Raw genomic sequence first — 15,400 nt, 5'->3', positions numbered from 1 at the left:
CAAATGGCACCAATTCGATGGAATGGCTAATATAGATTAGCTCAACCTAAACACTGGGATCGTATCACAGCAGGTCACTCAACCCCCATTCTTGAGAACAATATTGAGAAGAATATATGGTGATTACCAACATTACCTTTTTGTAGGCTTTTGACATGCCCGGGCTTTCCATGAACAACGAGATGACTGGTCTTCATTTGGTGGATTGGACTCCTTAAAGGGCTGATTGCATCTGGGATTCTCTCGAGATGGCAAAGTGTGCGCATCATGGAGTCCTCATCATGAAGTAACAGCACTGAACTGGAAGCCTCAACCTTTTTTGCATGGCTATTTTCGCAAGGGTTTTTCTTTGGTGTGACAGAGACTTCACAATCACTTTTTAGGAGAGCAATTTCTTCTGTTGTGCTGCTGACCTTTGACACGCCAATACAGCCAGCGGATGAGCTCGGGTCAGCTGCACTGTTTGAGCTGCCATTGTTATCCTTATTCACTAAAACATACTTTGTCTCAGGCAAACTAAGGCCCTGTTGAGGAACCAATTCCAGACATATAGTACTGGATACAGCATCTGCATCTTTGAAATCATCATGAGCACAACATGCGTCCTTCTCATTGGGGGGACTGGAAAACGAAGGATGATTCGCTCCTGGTTGAGAGTCACGAGGTAGGGTGATGGGATAAGTTTGGTGACTTCCTGGATTAGTCTCGATACGGTCTTCAGGGAGAAATGGATCCCTTGGTGTGCCTGCATATTCCATCGCCTTATCTAGAGAGATGGTGCCAGGAATTTGTCTTTTGGAAATGTTTTCAAATGAAGCAGCATTACACTGATATTTGTTGCTTGCACAGTCTACTTTTTGTAAAAGGCTGCTTGTCTGTTTACCTTTAATGTTTCCAAATATGCTACTACCATAACCAGTTACATCTGGTTGCTCATATGAATCCAATTGGCTGTCTGGACTCAATTTTGTTTTGGCCTCATCGTTCCCATCTTTTTCTGTTAGAGAAGTATTATCTTGTGCTTTAGGTGTGTCATCTGCAGCCATGCAATTCACTGCTGAATCTGAGGATTGGCTGGATGAAATAGTTTGGGCAGAAGTGCCTTCTGCTTGCTGACCAGCTAAACGGGCTTCACCATGGCTTGTGTCTTTTTCCAGGACATCTTTCACTCGCAACTTTTCTGAAGTTGCAACAGAATCTGGAGGCAACTCTTCCAGATTAGCATGTAATTCATTGTCGTCGATTTGATCAATCACGTGCATATGAGCTTGCAAACTATCATCTGGGCCTTCTTCAAATATGTGATTCAAGTCAGTGAGTCCACCCTGGCTGGTGTTGTTGGGTACTGGCTTTTTAATTGGTGAGAGGGTTAAATTTAGTGTTTCCATGAAGCACAGTTTCCTGTTTTGACTATTTTCCTCCACTGGTTCCTTGACTGATGTTTTCACAATTTTTCCTTGTCTTTCTGTATTAACGGCATTGCATTTGCCATTGTGGGATTCTTCTGATGGCTGTTTTTCATCTAGTCTACTTCTTTCAGATGTAGTATTCCTTCTCTGCCTACTGGTCATTTCTTTATGTTGTCTGTCTCCCTTCCACTGGTATGTTTTTGAAAGCCTATCCCATTGCCTCTCTTTGGAAAAATCACCGCAGCTTTCTACTTGCTGATTTGTTGAAGATCTCTTCCGTTCTTTTGAGTCAGAATTTTCCATCTGTGAACTGGAATGCTCATCAGTAATCTTGATTTTTCCACAATGTCGACTGTAGTCCTTCGTATAGCAATGACGAGTTGAATGTGGAGAATCAAGGCGGGGTATTTCATGTCTCCTTTCTCTAGTTCTCCCTCTACAGGCATCCGAGGAACCTTGTGAATGCAAATTATTTATTGGAGGGCTTTTACTCCTTTCCGATCTGCAATATCCATCTACATTTTTGCTGTCCCTGCTTTTACATGTCGTCCTGGAGTCATGTCTTCTTCTAGTGTCTTTGTCTAATTTATGAGACCTGTCCTTTTCAATGGTATAACTGTTCCTATGAGCTGAACTAGTTCTGTGCTTCCTGTCTTGGGTATCAAGTTTCTGACATTGTTCCTCTCTGTTTTTGGTTTTGTGCTTATCTGACCCTCGATGCCGGGTTGTCGAACTAATGACAGAATTGCTGATAGAAAGCTCATTCCGTTTGTCAGGCACTAGACAATGTCCACTTGAGGAACCTTTGGAATGGCTATAAGAAGAGACTCTTGTCACAATGCAAGAGGCACTGGCCTTGTTGTTAGGACTATTATTTTCCCTTTTGGGTGGTCGAAGGTGAACCTTTGGAAGACTACTATCCCTTGATGATGATGATGCTCGAGGAGGAGAAGAATGCCTGGAAGGACTGGGCGTTTTAGATTTTGGAGTTCTACTCATGGAGATAGTGAGGGCCTGACTGGAGAAGTTTTGATCATGAAGATTATTCACTCTAGAATGATGACAGTGACCTTTCCCTGACCTGTGGAGAAATGCTTGAGTTAAATTATGATTAGAAATCATAATCTTTAGAAATCCATTTTTTTACTCATGTGACTGGGATGGGAAATAAAAGGGAACACGTGGGAACATTTCAGATTTCATATATTGTCAGAGAAGTGGTCAACAAGCAATTTACTTGATTGTTCCAATATTAACAGTCACGTTGCTATTTAATGTTCACTAATTGGAGAAAAAACAAAAACTGACTAACTGCAGTACATTAAAGGTGAAGTCTGCAGTTTATAAAAACGAAACACTTTTTGTCATACAATTATTTGAGGATGTCACAGTGTAAGCAGAACTCTTTCTCTAAATGGTTTGAACAAAATGTTGAATCTTTCGTGTTCTAAAACGGTCAACAAAACGACATATCCAATTAAAGCCAACATCCTTGACTTCATGATTCCGCAGTATTTAGAAAGTGCACTAGACTCGATAAAAATTATAATGTACAGTAACATAATAATAATAATAATAGCACTTATAATGAATGATAACATTAACAAGGATAATACAATTATTATTCTTGTCAACACCACACAATTTTATATGTAGCTCTTATTGCTTGGACACCTCAAATATATTATTCTTGAATTTATACACAAGCATGTATAGTTCGTGTACTATTTTTTATGCTTTATATAGGGCAGGGGTTCTCAACTGGTTAGGCTTCGGGACCCACCATCAGTCCTCATAGACACAGATTCCATTTTAAAAGAAATTGTGGCAGTTTGCACATGACGTACTGTATTACAAAATATGACAAGTGTGCCAACAGACACAAAATCCATGGAGCTGAAATGTCCTCTGCCGTTGTTGAAGTAGAGAGCTCTCGTGTGCAGAGAAATTGTTCCTGTAAGTCCCCCGTCCCAGACATGTTTTACGAGTAAAATGGTGTTTATTATGTCCATAGATTTGTCCATTTGTAATGCAAAATGACCCCTTGCCTTACTTAATGTGGGCTGTGCTTTGTTGTTGGATGTCATCCGACATATCTTTAATTCGCTGACTTAAAGTGTCATTTGAAAGGTGTGTAATTTTCATCGTATCCAGCGAGGAGTGATCAAACACCTCTCTGACCAGATCCATGGCTGCAGGGGAGATAAGCTCTTCTGCAATTGTGTGTAGCTTTTTCAACTCGGGAACACGATGTGCCACTTCGTAAAATGCACAGAGTGCCTGTTCCTGCTTCGAGCACAAAGACGTAAGACACTTTTGTGATGTCCTCAGGTCTTTAACTCTTCTTTGAACATACTCAACAGTTTTATCTTTGTGAGAAGCGCGTTTGGTTTCCAAATGCCTCGTGAGTTTTGATGGCTTCACGATATCCTGTGGCAACACTTCGCTGCACAAAACACTGATGTTCGCCTTTTTTGTCTTCATAAAAAAAAAATACAAAATAATTCAGATTTTCTAGTCTGTATCGTACCTGCGTTTAGTCATTGTCAATACTGATTTGCATACTGAATACGAACCATAGCTCTTCTTCTGTCTGAAATCTAGTAGGAGTCCATTAGCATCATAAGGCATCGTCGCCACCTACGTTTAGGACTGTGAATAGGAGGCATTCCGAGCTCTTCAAAACTAAAGCACGGTCATTTTCTTTTATTCCCAGTTTAAGTCCAACGACCCATTGAAAACATGTCTGCGACCCAAAAGTGGGTCCACCAGTTGAGAACCACTGACATAGGGGAAAGTAATCATGGGGCCACAGGCTGGCTACTGGACAAGGGGGGGGGAGAAACAAAAACAAAAAAACACATTTGCCAAAATTGCCAGCACAATTATTTTATTTTACAGCTTAATTTGCATGTCGCTGGCATCGAGCACAAACCTTGCATCTCCAAAAACATCACTTTTCAGGAAAGCAAAAAAAATAATAATGTTTGTTCAGCCATGAATGCTGCATCGTCAAAGAAAGCAAGCCATTTGCAATACTTTAGATTTGTCAATTACAGTATTAGTAAAAACAACACCTATGTGGGGACTGACCAATAGTATCGATTTGTGAACAAATACGAAATTGACCAAATTTAGATATCGGACGTTTCGGCCCGATGCCAGCGATATTTACATGTTGACACTTACGCCTGGTTCAGCCTTTGTATTACAGCATCCTTTCGCATAACCTCTTGTCTGGCTGTCCGTAAAAGCGCAGAGATATTCTTTTTGAGGTGATTGTTCTCAGTGTTCAGCCCGGTGTTCTATAAAAAAAAAAATAATAATAATAATAATTTTGATTATCCTTTTCTTACAAACATGTTTATGGGCTGTAATACTGTATGTGACAACAGAAATTGAATTTGAATCATTTATATTTGAATTTAAATTGCTAAACTTGAATAATTGCACTAAACATTTTTTATTTGAATTGTTTATTTTCAATCGTTGCATTGAAAAGGCAAAGCTGAATAGTATAATTTGAAATTGACTTTATTAGTTTTGAACTGAAGTCCAATAAACTTGAAACCGAATATAAGATTTGATCAATGAAAATTCAAATGTATACATTTTCATTCAGTTTTATCATTTCAGATTCAGTTCGACAAATTCAATTTCAAATTAGCTGTGACACACATCCGGGCTCTTTAGGAAGACCAATCGACCCAGGTAGACACAGCTCCTCTTCGGCCAATCAGCACATCCGTTTCTGAGCACGTGACATAGGGCCTCTGCGGAAAATCAAATCTTCTAACCAGCTACAGTGGCTGAAATAAGTATTTAACACGTCAACATTTTTCTCACTGCATATATATCCAAAGGCGCTATTGACATGAACATTTCTCCAGATGTTGGGAACAACCCAAGTAAATACAAATACGTCATACAAAGTAAGTAGAACAAATAAGCTCAGAAATTAAGTTGCGTATAATAATGTGAAATGGCACAGGGAAAAAGTATTGAACCCGCCAACTGGTATTTATTTAATACTTTTTACAAAAGCCTTCTTTTGCAATGAGAGGTTCAAGACGCGTTCTGTATGGAGAAACTAGTTGCATGCATTGCTCTGGTGTGATTTCGGCCCATTCCTCCACACAAGCAGCCTTCAAATCTTGGAGGTTCCGTGGGCTTCTTTTATGGATCTTGAGTTGCAGTTCGTTCCAAAGATTTTCGATTGGATTCAAGTCAGGTGATTGGCTGGGCCATTCTAGCGGCTTCATTTTTTTCTTGTTTGAAACCAATTGAGAGTTTTATTTTGGCAGTATGCTTTGGATCATTATCATGCTGAAATGTCCACCCTCATTTCATTTTCATCATTCTCGTAGATGGCAGCAGATTTTTGTCAACAATGTCTCTGTACATTTGCCCATTCATCCTTCCTTCAATAATCTGAAGTTTACCAGTACCATCATGTTCCCACCTCTGAACTTCACTGTTGGTATGGTGTTTTAAGGGTGATGTACAGTGCCATTTCTCCTCCAAACGTGGTGTGCATTATGACATCCAAAGAGTTCAATTTTGCTCTCATCAGACCAGACTATATTTTCCTCAGTATTTGACTGGCTTGTCCAAATGTTGTTCAGCAAACTTTAAACGAGCTTTGACATGCTTTTGTTTCAGCAATGGGGTTTTGCGTGGTGAGCGTGCAGACAGACCATGCTGGCAGAGTGCATTAATCACGATTTGACAACAGTACCTGCTAATTTCAGGTCTTCTTTAAGTTCTCCACAGATGGTCCGTGGCTCGAGGACAACTTCTGATTATTCTTTGCACTCCTCTGTCACAAATCTTGCAAGGAGCACCTGATCGAGTCAAATCTATGGTGGTATGATTGGCTCTCCACTTACATATTATGGCCCTAACCATGCTCACTCGAACATTCATAAGCTTAGATATGCGCCCGTAACCAATGCTGTTATGTTTTACAACAATTAGTTAGCGATGGACACGGTGGCCGACTGGTTAGAGCGTCTGCCTCACAGTTCTGTGGACCGGGGTTCAATCCCCGGCCCCGCCTGTGTGGAGTTTGCATGTTCTCCCCCTGCCTGCGCGGGTTTTCTCCGTGCACTCCGGTTTCCTCCCACATCCCAAAAACATGCATGGTAGGTTAATTGACGACTCTAAATCGCCCATATCAATTGCCAATGTCGTTAGCGCTGAACTGTTTTTCCAACTTTGCTGCATAGTTCCTCTTTGCAATGTTAAGTTCTTTAGTCAGCTGGTTTCTAGCTCGATTATACAGGGCCCTGCCCCCGCTCTGATATGTGTCGTCCTTAGCTTGGCGAAGCTGCTTAAGATTAGCAGTGAACCACGGTTTGTTGTTGTTGTTGAATGCGCGAAATGATTTTGTTGGTACACAAACCTCTTCACAGAAACTGATATAGGATGTGACAGTGTCCGTATATTCATCCAGGCTGCCAGCTGAATTTTCAAAGACATTCCAGTCTGTGCAGTCTAAGCAGATTTGAAGTTCCATCTTTGCTTCATTGGTCCACTTTTTTACTGTTTTCGCTGTAGGCTTCGCGCATTTAAGTTCTTGCCTGTAGGTCGGTATTAAGTGAATTTAGCAGTGATCAGACGAGCCCAGGGCTGCACGAGGTATAGCACGGTATGCGTTTTTTTAGCGTAGTGTAGCAGTGGTCTAAAATTTTATTATCCCTGGTAGGATGTGCTCCTTGTATTTAGGGAGTTCGTGGTTGAGTTTAGCTTTGTTAAAGTCCCCGAGAATAATGAGGGGTGAGTCCGGGTGTTTTTTTTCAATTACGTTGACTTGTTCGGCGTGCGTTAGCAGTGCGGCGTTTGTGTTAGCTTGAGGCGGAATATAGGCGCCAGCGAGAATGAATGATGCGAACTCACGCGGCGAGTAGAATGGCTTACAGTTCAAAAACAGCGACTCCAAATCCGGGCTGCAGTGTGTGCTGAGCTCCATGACGTCTGTACACCATTTTTCGTTGATATAGAAGCATATCCCGCCACCCTTTGTTTTCCCCGCTGATTCTATGTCGCGGTCCGCTCGATGAATGTGGAAGCCGGGAAGCATGACGGCGCCATCGGGTACAGCGTCGCAAGGTCAGGTCTCCGTGAACCACATGGCGGCAGAACCTCCTAAGTCTTTAACAGAAGATGAAGCTCGTCCATTTTGTTGGGTAGGGAGCGTACATTTGCGATGTGGATCGACGGGGACGCCAATCTGTGTCCCCTCTCGCGGAGTTTCACCTGAACGCCGGCTCGCTTCCCTCTGTGGCGCCGTTTCCGTCTCAATGCGCCGAAAACCGCGGACGCCGCCCCGGTAATTAACTCGGGGAAAGAACTGAGCGGAAGTTGGTGAAAGAAAGTCCGGAGTAGCCTCCTTGATGGTTAGCAAGTCTCCCCTTGTGTAAGTGAGTCGTGTAATGTCTCCAAAGACGAACGAAAAACACAAAAACAATACTAGAGAGCGCGTTACCGAGGCGACCACACCGGTAGGCGCCATCTTGGATCATATCACATAATCACTAAAACGACGTATAATATCATGAATATACGGGGCCAGTACAGGTTCTGTCAGGCAACCTCTCAAAAACACTTAACATTAGACCCTGACACAGCAGTGGACAAGACACGGTTGGGGAAGCATGCGCGGATTGGATTTGAGGGGGCACAGCGTTTGTTTGAGGAAGCCATACCCTCTCTTGCCACAGCATGTAGCCGGCCCCGATTGCTCATTGCAGAGACCCAGCCCTAAATGAAATGTATTGAATGTAAACGTCTGACTTTGAAGAAAGCAATGAAAAATGGTATTAAAAAAATCCTCTCATTATTCTGGCAAATAGAAATAATTGTGGTAATCCAAATTGACCTAAAACAGTTAAAGTTTTGCCTGCTTTCATGTCAGACAGTGTGGGAAAAAAGCATGTCTTGTGATATAGTGATGTAAACTTCTGGTATGACACAAATAAGACATTGAAATTGCGATTTTAAAACGTATAGCCAAGTGATTGTGAGAGACGGCTACAAAAGGTCGACGATAACAAACCTGTATCTCCATCTGCTGAAGTCTTCTGTGCAACTCTTTAATTTGGTGCTGGGCTGCTTGGAATCGGGACTTCAACTGCAACCATAAATAAATAAATAAAAATTTAAATCTGAAATCATCAGTAAGAACTTCAACAATACTCGCACTCAGTTTGCTGTGGTTGACAAGCTCACACCCCCCCCCACCCCACCCCCACCCCCAAGTCAGATAGCTCCAGAACTCCTAAAAACATATAAATGCAATGAATTTGCGTATTTTAGTGAACAAAATACAATCCATCAGCAAAAATCAGCATGATAAAATGATACTACATCTGAAGCCACCCAGGAAAAACTATTACCATGTCAGAATTTGATACAGTTGACCAAAAAACTGTAGAGAAAACAGTTCAGCAGCTGAAACCATCAACGAGCTGTCTTGTTCTCAATACCATCTGACTTTTTCAAAGCTATTGCGAAGTCTGTGCTAGCTGATTTGCAGGAAATAATCAATAGCTCACTTCAGTTAGCCGAGTTTCCTAAAGCTCTTAAAGTAGCTGCCATTAAGCCTCTGCTAAAAAAAATAAAAAATAGAACGCTGGACGCTTCCATGTCAGCAAGCTATAGACCCATCTCAAATCTCCCTTTCATAGCCAAGATTGTTGAGAAAGTTATTTTTAATCAACTCAGCAATTTCTTGAACTTAAATGGACTTATTGACAAATTTCATCAAAATTGATCACAGTTCAAAATCTGCTCTTATCAAAGTGCTAAAAGATATAAGGTTGAATACTGACTCGGGAAAGGAGTCAATTCTGGTCTTGTTGGACCTCAGTGCGGCTTCTGATACGTTAGATCATAATATACTGCTGAACAGGTTGGAAACGTGGGTAGGGCTAAAAGGAACAGTCCTTAAATGGCTCAGGTCCTACCTAGAGGAAAGGAGTTAATTCGTAACCATTGGAAGTGTTCAATCTTGCCGAATGGGAATGACCTATGGGGTCCCTCAAGGCTCAGTTGTTGGACCCCTCCTGTTCAACCTGTATATGATAGCTACCCTTGGGTCAAATTCTTCAGAACTTTAATTTTGACCATCACAGCTATGCAGATGACACGCGGTTATATCTAGCAGTGTTTCCAGATGACTACAGTTCAATTGAGGTGTTGTGTCACTGTCTAAAAGAGATACCAACATTTTGTTCAATTTAACCACAACAAAACTGAGATAATTGTTTTTGGCAATAAAGAAAAGAGGATTGCTGTTAGTAAATACCTGGAGTCAATCTCTTTAAAAACCAAAGACCAAGTCCGAAACCTTGGTGTTCTGATAGATTCAGAACTGACTTTCAACAGTCATATCAAATCAATTACTAAACCTGCCTTCTAACAACTGAAGAACATATCCAGAGTGAAGGCTTGCATGTGTCAAGCAGAGCAGGAGAAGCTCATCCATGCTTTTATCTCAAGTAGACTTGACTACTGTAATGGTCTCCTGACTGGACTCCCTAAAAAGAGCAGTAAACAGTTGCAGCTCATTCAGAATGCTGCAGCTTGGGTTCTGACTAGAACAAAGAGGTCAGAGCATATTACTCCAATTCTAAAGTCTTTACACTGGCTTCCAGTCATCTTTAGAATATATTTTAATTTAATTAATTTCTGGTTCAGACGCGACGTCCTGTGTGGACGTGTATTATTTTGTATTTATATCTCTAAAATGCCTTTATCTCAAGTAGACTTGACTATTGTCATGGTCTTCTGACAGGATTCCCCCCCCCCCCCCCCCCAAAAAAAACAGCTGCAGCTCATTCAGAATGCTGCAGCTCAGACCAGACCAGAACAAAGAGGTCAGAGCATATAACTCCACTTCTAAAGCCTTTACACTGGCTCCCAGTCAGTTTTAGAATAGATTTTAAAGTTCTGCGACTGGTCTATAAATCACTCAACGGTTTAGGTCTTGAATACATGAATGAAATGCTAATGGCATATAAACCCAGTAGGGCTCTGAGATCGACAGACTCAGGTCAAATAGTGGAGCAGAGAGTCCAACGCGAACTTGGTGAAATAGCATTTCGCTATTATGCTGCACACAAATGGAAGAACTTGCCAACAGAAGTGACCTCAGCCCCAAGTGTGAATATGTTGAAGTCCAGGTTAAATCTTTTTTCGCATGCCTTGGCTTTATGGCAGAGTGGCCCGACAGAAGCCTCTCCTCAGTGCAAGACACACGAAAGCCTGCATGGAGTTTGCAAAAAAAAAATTAAAAAAAATGTAACAGACATGCTCTCGCCAGATAGCACCATGACCCCAATCTCGGATGAGGCTGGATCCCTGTCTCCGCTCCCCCGCCGAGACAGACGGTCACGGGGATGCCTGGTTTATCTCACACGGACGCTAAATTACCAGCCAGTCTGAAGGAGCCCATCAAAAGCAGAGACCAGAAAAAACGGACTTATCACCCGGACTTTAAATTAATTAACAGTTAACCCAGAAACCTGGGCTCCCAGTCATCAGAAGACACCATGTGTCCAGGGCTCAAGCTGTCGACCCAAAACGTTTGAAAATCCGCTGGTCCATCATGCCAAGATAAAAGATCAAAGGATCATTTGCCCTTTGAACGACACCCACTGGCGGTGGAGGGTTACTGCCAACGGCAACAACCCTCGGGACCAGCGTCACCGAATTGGAATGTTGTGTGACATTTTAAAGAACTTTGTCTGAATGATCCCGGTGCCTACCACCCCACAAATGTCACTAGTGATTGTGTTTCTCAGAATTTCAATGTCTGGTGGGTTAAATTTGTTTGCCAACCAAATATGCTTGTGTTTATATCAAAACAAACACAGAAATGTTACACAATCAAACAGTAAGTGTTATTAGCCACTACATAAGGTTGAAAGACTCCTTGCAAGGATTATACAGGGCGTGCGTTACAATGCAAATCTGGAAACCGGTTTCCTTATCTGAGATCCAATAATTAATCTTTTACTCCCACGGGATTAAAATCACAAATAATCCTGGTTATTAAAAAAAGTAGTATTAAGAGGCGGTCTATCTCCCTCCCTCGCCCTTGGGCAAAAAAAGGCCGATGCTCCTTTGCCCTTGGCCCTCACGCTCGCTCGTTCATTCAACCTTGTCAAAGAACCTGGCCCTGCCATGAAGCCCCACCTCTCACCAATAGGTGAGATGACCCTTAGCACACAGCTAAAATAACAATGAAGTGGCTTCAGAACAACTCAGTGACTGTTCTTGAATGGCTCAGCCAGAGCCAGCCCTGACTAACCCTAACCCAATTGAGAATCTCTGGAAAGACCTGAAAATGGCTGTCCACCAACGTTCACCGTCCAACATGACAGAAGTGGAGCGGAATGGCAGAGGATCCCCAAATCCGGGTGTAAAAAACTTGTCGCATCACTCCCAAAAAGACTCACGGCTGAATTAGCTCAAAAGGGTGCTTCTACTAAATACTGAGCAAAGGATCTGAATACTTATGGCTGTGTAATATTTCAGTTTTTGTTTTTTTAATAAAGCTGCAACAATTGCGCTTTTTTTCTGTCAATATGGGATGCTGCGTGTACATTGAGGGGACAAAAATGAACAAATGATTTTAGCAAATGGCTGCAATACAACAAAGAGTGAAACATTTAAGGGGGTCTGAATGCTTTCCGTACCCACTGTATAATTTGACGACTTCATTTTAACCAGTTGTGCATGCTTTCCGTTGACGTGATCGACCAAGCGCCTTCTCCCTCCATATCCATACTTCACATCACGATGACACAAGATGCAGTATGCGTTCCCAGGTTCTTTGACCTTTCTAATGCATGCATACACACGAAATTTGTTGTCTGCATTTAACCCATCACAGTGAACACGTACACATTAGTGGAACACACTGGAGCAGGGGGCAGCTGAAGCGCCCGGGGAGCATTTCGGGGTATCAGTGTCTTGCTCAAGGACACCGCAGCCGTGAGCCGTAAAAACTAATTAGACAATTGTAGGCGTGTTTCGTAATTAATACAAGATGTACACGTGGATCGACTGTTGTCGCCGATGTTACGTGTACTTCGCGGTTCCGCTGGGACCAAGACCAGGGCCAGGACCCGCAGTACCTCAACGCAAAAATAGTGCAACAAAAACCCCACTGGCTGATCTGATGAGCAAAAACGTTGCTTAAATGTAAGACTAGCAATAACGGATGTCCGCTCCAGTGATGGGTGGAGCAGACTCAAGTAAAAAGTAGTCCTCCAAAACTTTACTTAAGAAAAAAGTAAAAAGTACACGGAGAAATAATTACTCAAGGACTGAGTAAATAGTGAGTACCTTCAGATTTTTTAACCACAGCATGAACGTCAATAAAAAAAATGACTCAATAAAATGTTAATGTGCAAATTCTGAAAAAGTGTTTTCTCACGTTATATATATGAGCTGAAATATCCACATTTGGACAGGCAGCACCAGAAAAATACTACAATACTGTTGTTTTTGTTCATCTAAATGTAAACGAGAGTAGCGCGACGTTGCCTTCATTGTAACGACGACCCAATAGAAGACGACGTGTGAGGCCATGTGACTTTCTTGTGTCGTTTGTTTGGTGGACTACACTTAAACGTCACTAGCGCTGAAATGGGATTGGCGGAAACAGCGCCCAATGTGGAAGTTGAAGTCGTAGTCTCGCGCACGAAATAGTTAATAAATAAGCAATAATTGATCAATAAAAGCACCGAGCAACATTTAGATCCTTGTAACGGGGTAAAAGTACCGTTACTTCTTAACAGCAGAAGCATCAGAAGTGTTTTTTACTGGTCTCGTCAACTCCTGTGACTTATCCGAAGCAAGTCCCGAGCGCACAGACGGGACCTCAGGCCGACGCGCTCGCATATTATTCCGCCGCGGAGTGATATTCACAATTACATCTGAGTACGGATGGTGGATGTGTGGAACGGATCTCGCTGCTAGCGTTCAAGGAGTACGAAACCGCCTATGACGTCAGCGATGGCGATCTCCCCAGGAAATACTTATCGCATCTATACGATTCACGTAAATGGCCTATTTTGAGTCCGAAACAGCAAATTCCTCCGAGAGGCGACTGATTTGCATGTATGTCAGACGCCGGATGGTGGACCAGAATTTCCTGTCCGGAAACCTTTCAAATGTCTACTTTAAGCATTCCTTACATAAGAGGTCAAAGTAACTCACCTCGGTGTAAGATGATTCTCTCCCCTGTTGTTCTTCTGTTACAATCTCTTCATATAGATCCATTGATTCTTTCAGCTGTGAAGGATTTGGAGAAGACTTCTCTGTATAATAAAAAAGAAGAATATAAATGACATAAAAGAAGCCACTCAAAAGACAGCAGAGCTATTTACAAAAGACAATTTGACCACGACGACAGAGCTATTTTTTTTTTAGGGCTGCGCAATAACTTCTTTTTTTCACTGATACAGATAACCAATAACTCGCTGCTTCACCAAGCCGATACCGATAACAGATATACTTTTTTTTGAATGGTTTCGATCCAGTGCATTCAACAATTTCCATACTGAGGACCCCCAAACTAATGTAAAGCTGGAGTATAATTGTATTTTATATCAAGCTGGTTGCATAATGGAATGCCCTTTTTATTCATATAAAATATAATTCAAATTAAAATAATATACTAATATCACATTCATGATCATATATCAGATGTATATAACAGGGATATCCCGATCACATTTTTTTTGCACCACGTTTGAGTGTTTGAATTTAAGGATGAGCTGAGACAGAGTCCCGATTCAATACCTCGACAATGCACTTTATAAAAATAAAAAAAATTAAAAAACCAGCATGCATCCAAATGTTCTCTAATACGTGTAGCCTAAGCATATAGTCTCAGACACACACACACACACACACACACTCACGGGTCCGTGCAAATTATCATCACGGAATACATTTACAGTAATCCTCCGCTATATCACGGCTCTTGCTTGGCGGTCCCGCTTTATTGCAGATTTTTATTACGGATGTTACTCTTTAATCGTTTATACGGTTTGTCGAATATTTTTGTGTTCTCATTGCTCTTGCTCTTGCTCTCAATGTATTATGTGTTTAGGCCTAGCACGAAACAAACATTTTTTTGAGAACAACATATTTTCCCCAAAACTTTCAAGCTAAATGTTTTGCCACTAATATAATGAGAGCATCACGAATTGGACAGATGTTTCACAACATGGCGGCGCGTGCATACGCAGCAGCTGCGCTCTGTCCCAAACAGTTTTAGTTTTAGTGTTTTTTTTAGTGTTTTTCGTCTTCTACGCCTGAGTGTTTTAGTCCGTCTTTATCATGTCTACATGTTCCAAGACGCGGATACGGTCCTAAGCTTCTGCTCGACATCGGCAGAATTATCACGGAGTTAAAGTCGACTCTCGCTGAGGAGCTGCAGAACTGCGGTCTGCTCCAGGTGCCTCCGACAAATTCCGACCCCCGCTCCTGCGTCGTGTCCAGAGTGGAGGCGCCGTGGACGGCGAAGGAGGAAGCGGAAACGGGGCAAGCGCGGCGGTATCCGAGGCAGGCTAGCGGCGAAACCACACAAGCCGGCTATTGCCTCCATCGTGTCAGTCGACGTACGCTCTTCTGGACAACAAGCTGGATTACATTCGACTGCTCCGCTCTACTCGTAAAACGGTGGGAGAGTGCTGTGTTTTTGTGTTTGTGGAAACATGGATTGACAGCAGTGTTCCAGACAGGGAAGATAAGCTGTAAAGAAAATGGATGGATTGATTTGAATTGCATTTTGCACCCACAGCTGGACAGACCAAACCCTGAACCCAATAAGCGGATCTCAAAAGCAGGAGCAGTCATTCAATCTTTTATGGAATCCTGTGCAGTATTTGACCCATGGTGGGAAAAGAACCCTGCTACACAATTTTCAGGTTTTTTTTCTCCGATACACCACTTGTATGATCCTTCAGATG

The 15,400-nt window shown here is 42.1% G+C and overlaps 1 protein-coding gene across 5 annotated transcripts in view; it reads right to left on the bottom strand.

The window, feature by feature from the left end:
* casp8ap2 (caspase 8 associated protein 2) overlaps positions 1 to 15,400 on the bottom strand; it is a 39,862-nt gene that overhangs the window by 10,512 nt on the left and 13,950 nt on the right. For 4 of the 5 annotated variants that reach the window (XM_061703771.1, XM_061703772.1, XM_061703774.1 and 1 more), the window contains 4 exons: positions 13,641 to 13,741; positions 8,467 to 8,541; positions 4,599 to 4,714; positions 137 to 2,490 (listed from right to left, as the gene is read on the bottom strand). In XM_061703771.1, coding sequence (XP_061559755.1) covers positions 137 to 2,490; positions 4,599 to 4,714; positions 8,467 to 8,541; positions 13,641 to 13,741 — 2,646 coding nt within the window. Of the gene's footprint in view, positions 1 to 136; positions 2,491 to 4,598; positions 4,715 to 8,466; positions 8,542 to 13,640; positions 13,742 to 15,400 lie in introns of those variants that run through there. The other variant, XM_061703775.1, reaches the window with a different exon arrangement.

The sequence above is a fragment of the Phycodurus eques genome, chromosome 18 (genome assembly GCF_024500275.1).
Source record: "Phycodurus eques isolate BA_2022a chromosome 18, UOR_Pequ_1.1, whole genome shotgun sequence".
In the NCBI taxonomy this organism is placed as follows: Eukaryota; Metazoa; Chordata; class Actinopteri; order Syngnathiformes; family Syngnathidae; genus Phycodurus; species Phycodurus eques.
Note: the sequence above shows the minus strand (reverse complement) of the source record. Positions and strands in the feature narration are given on the sequence as shown.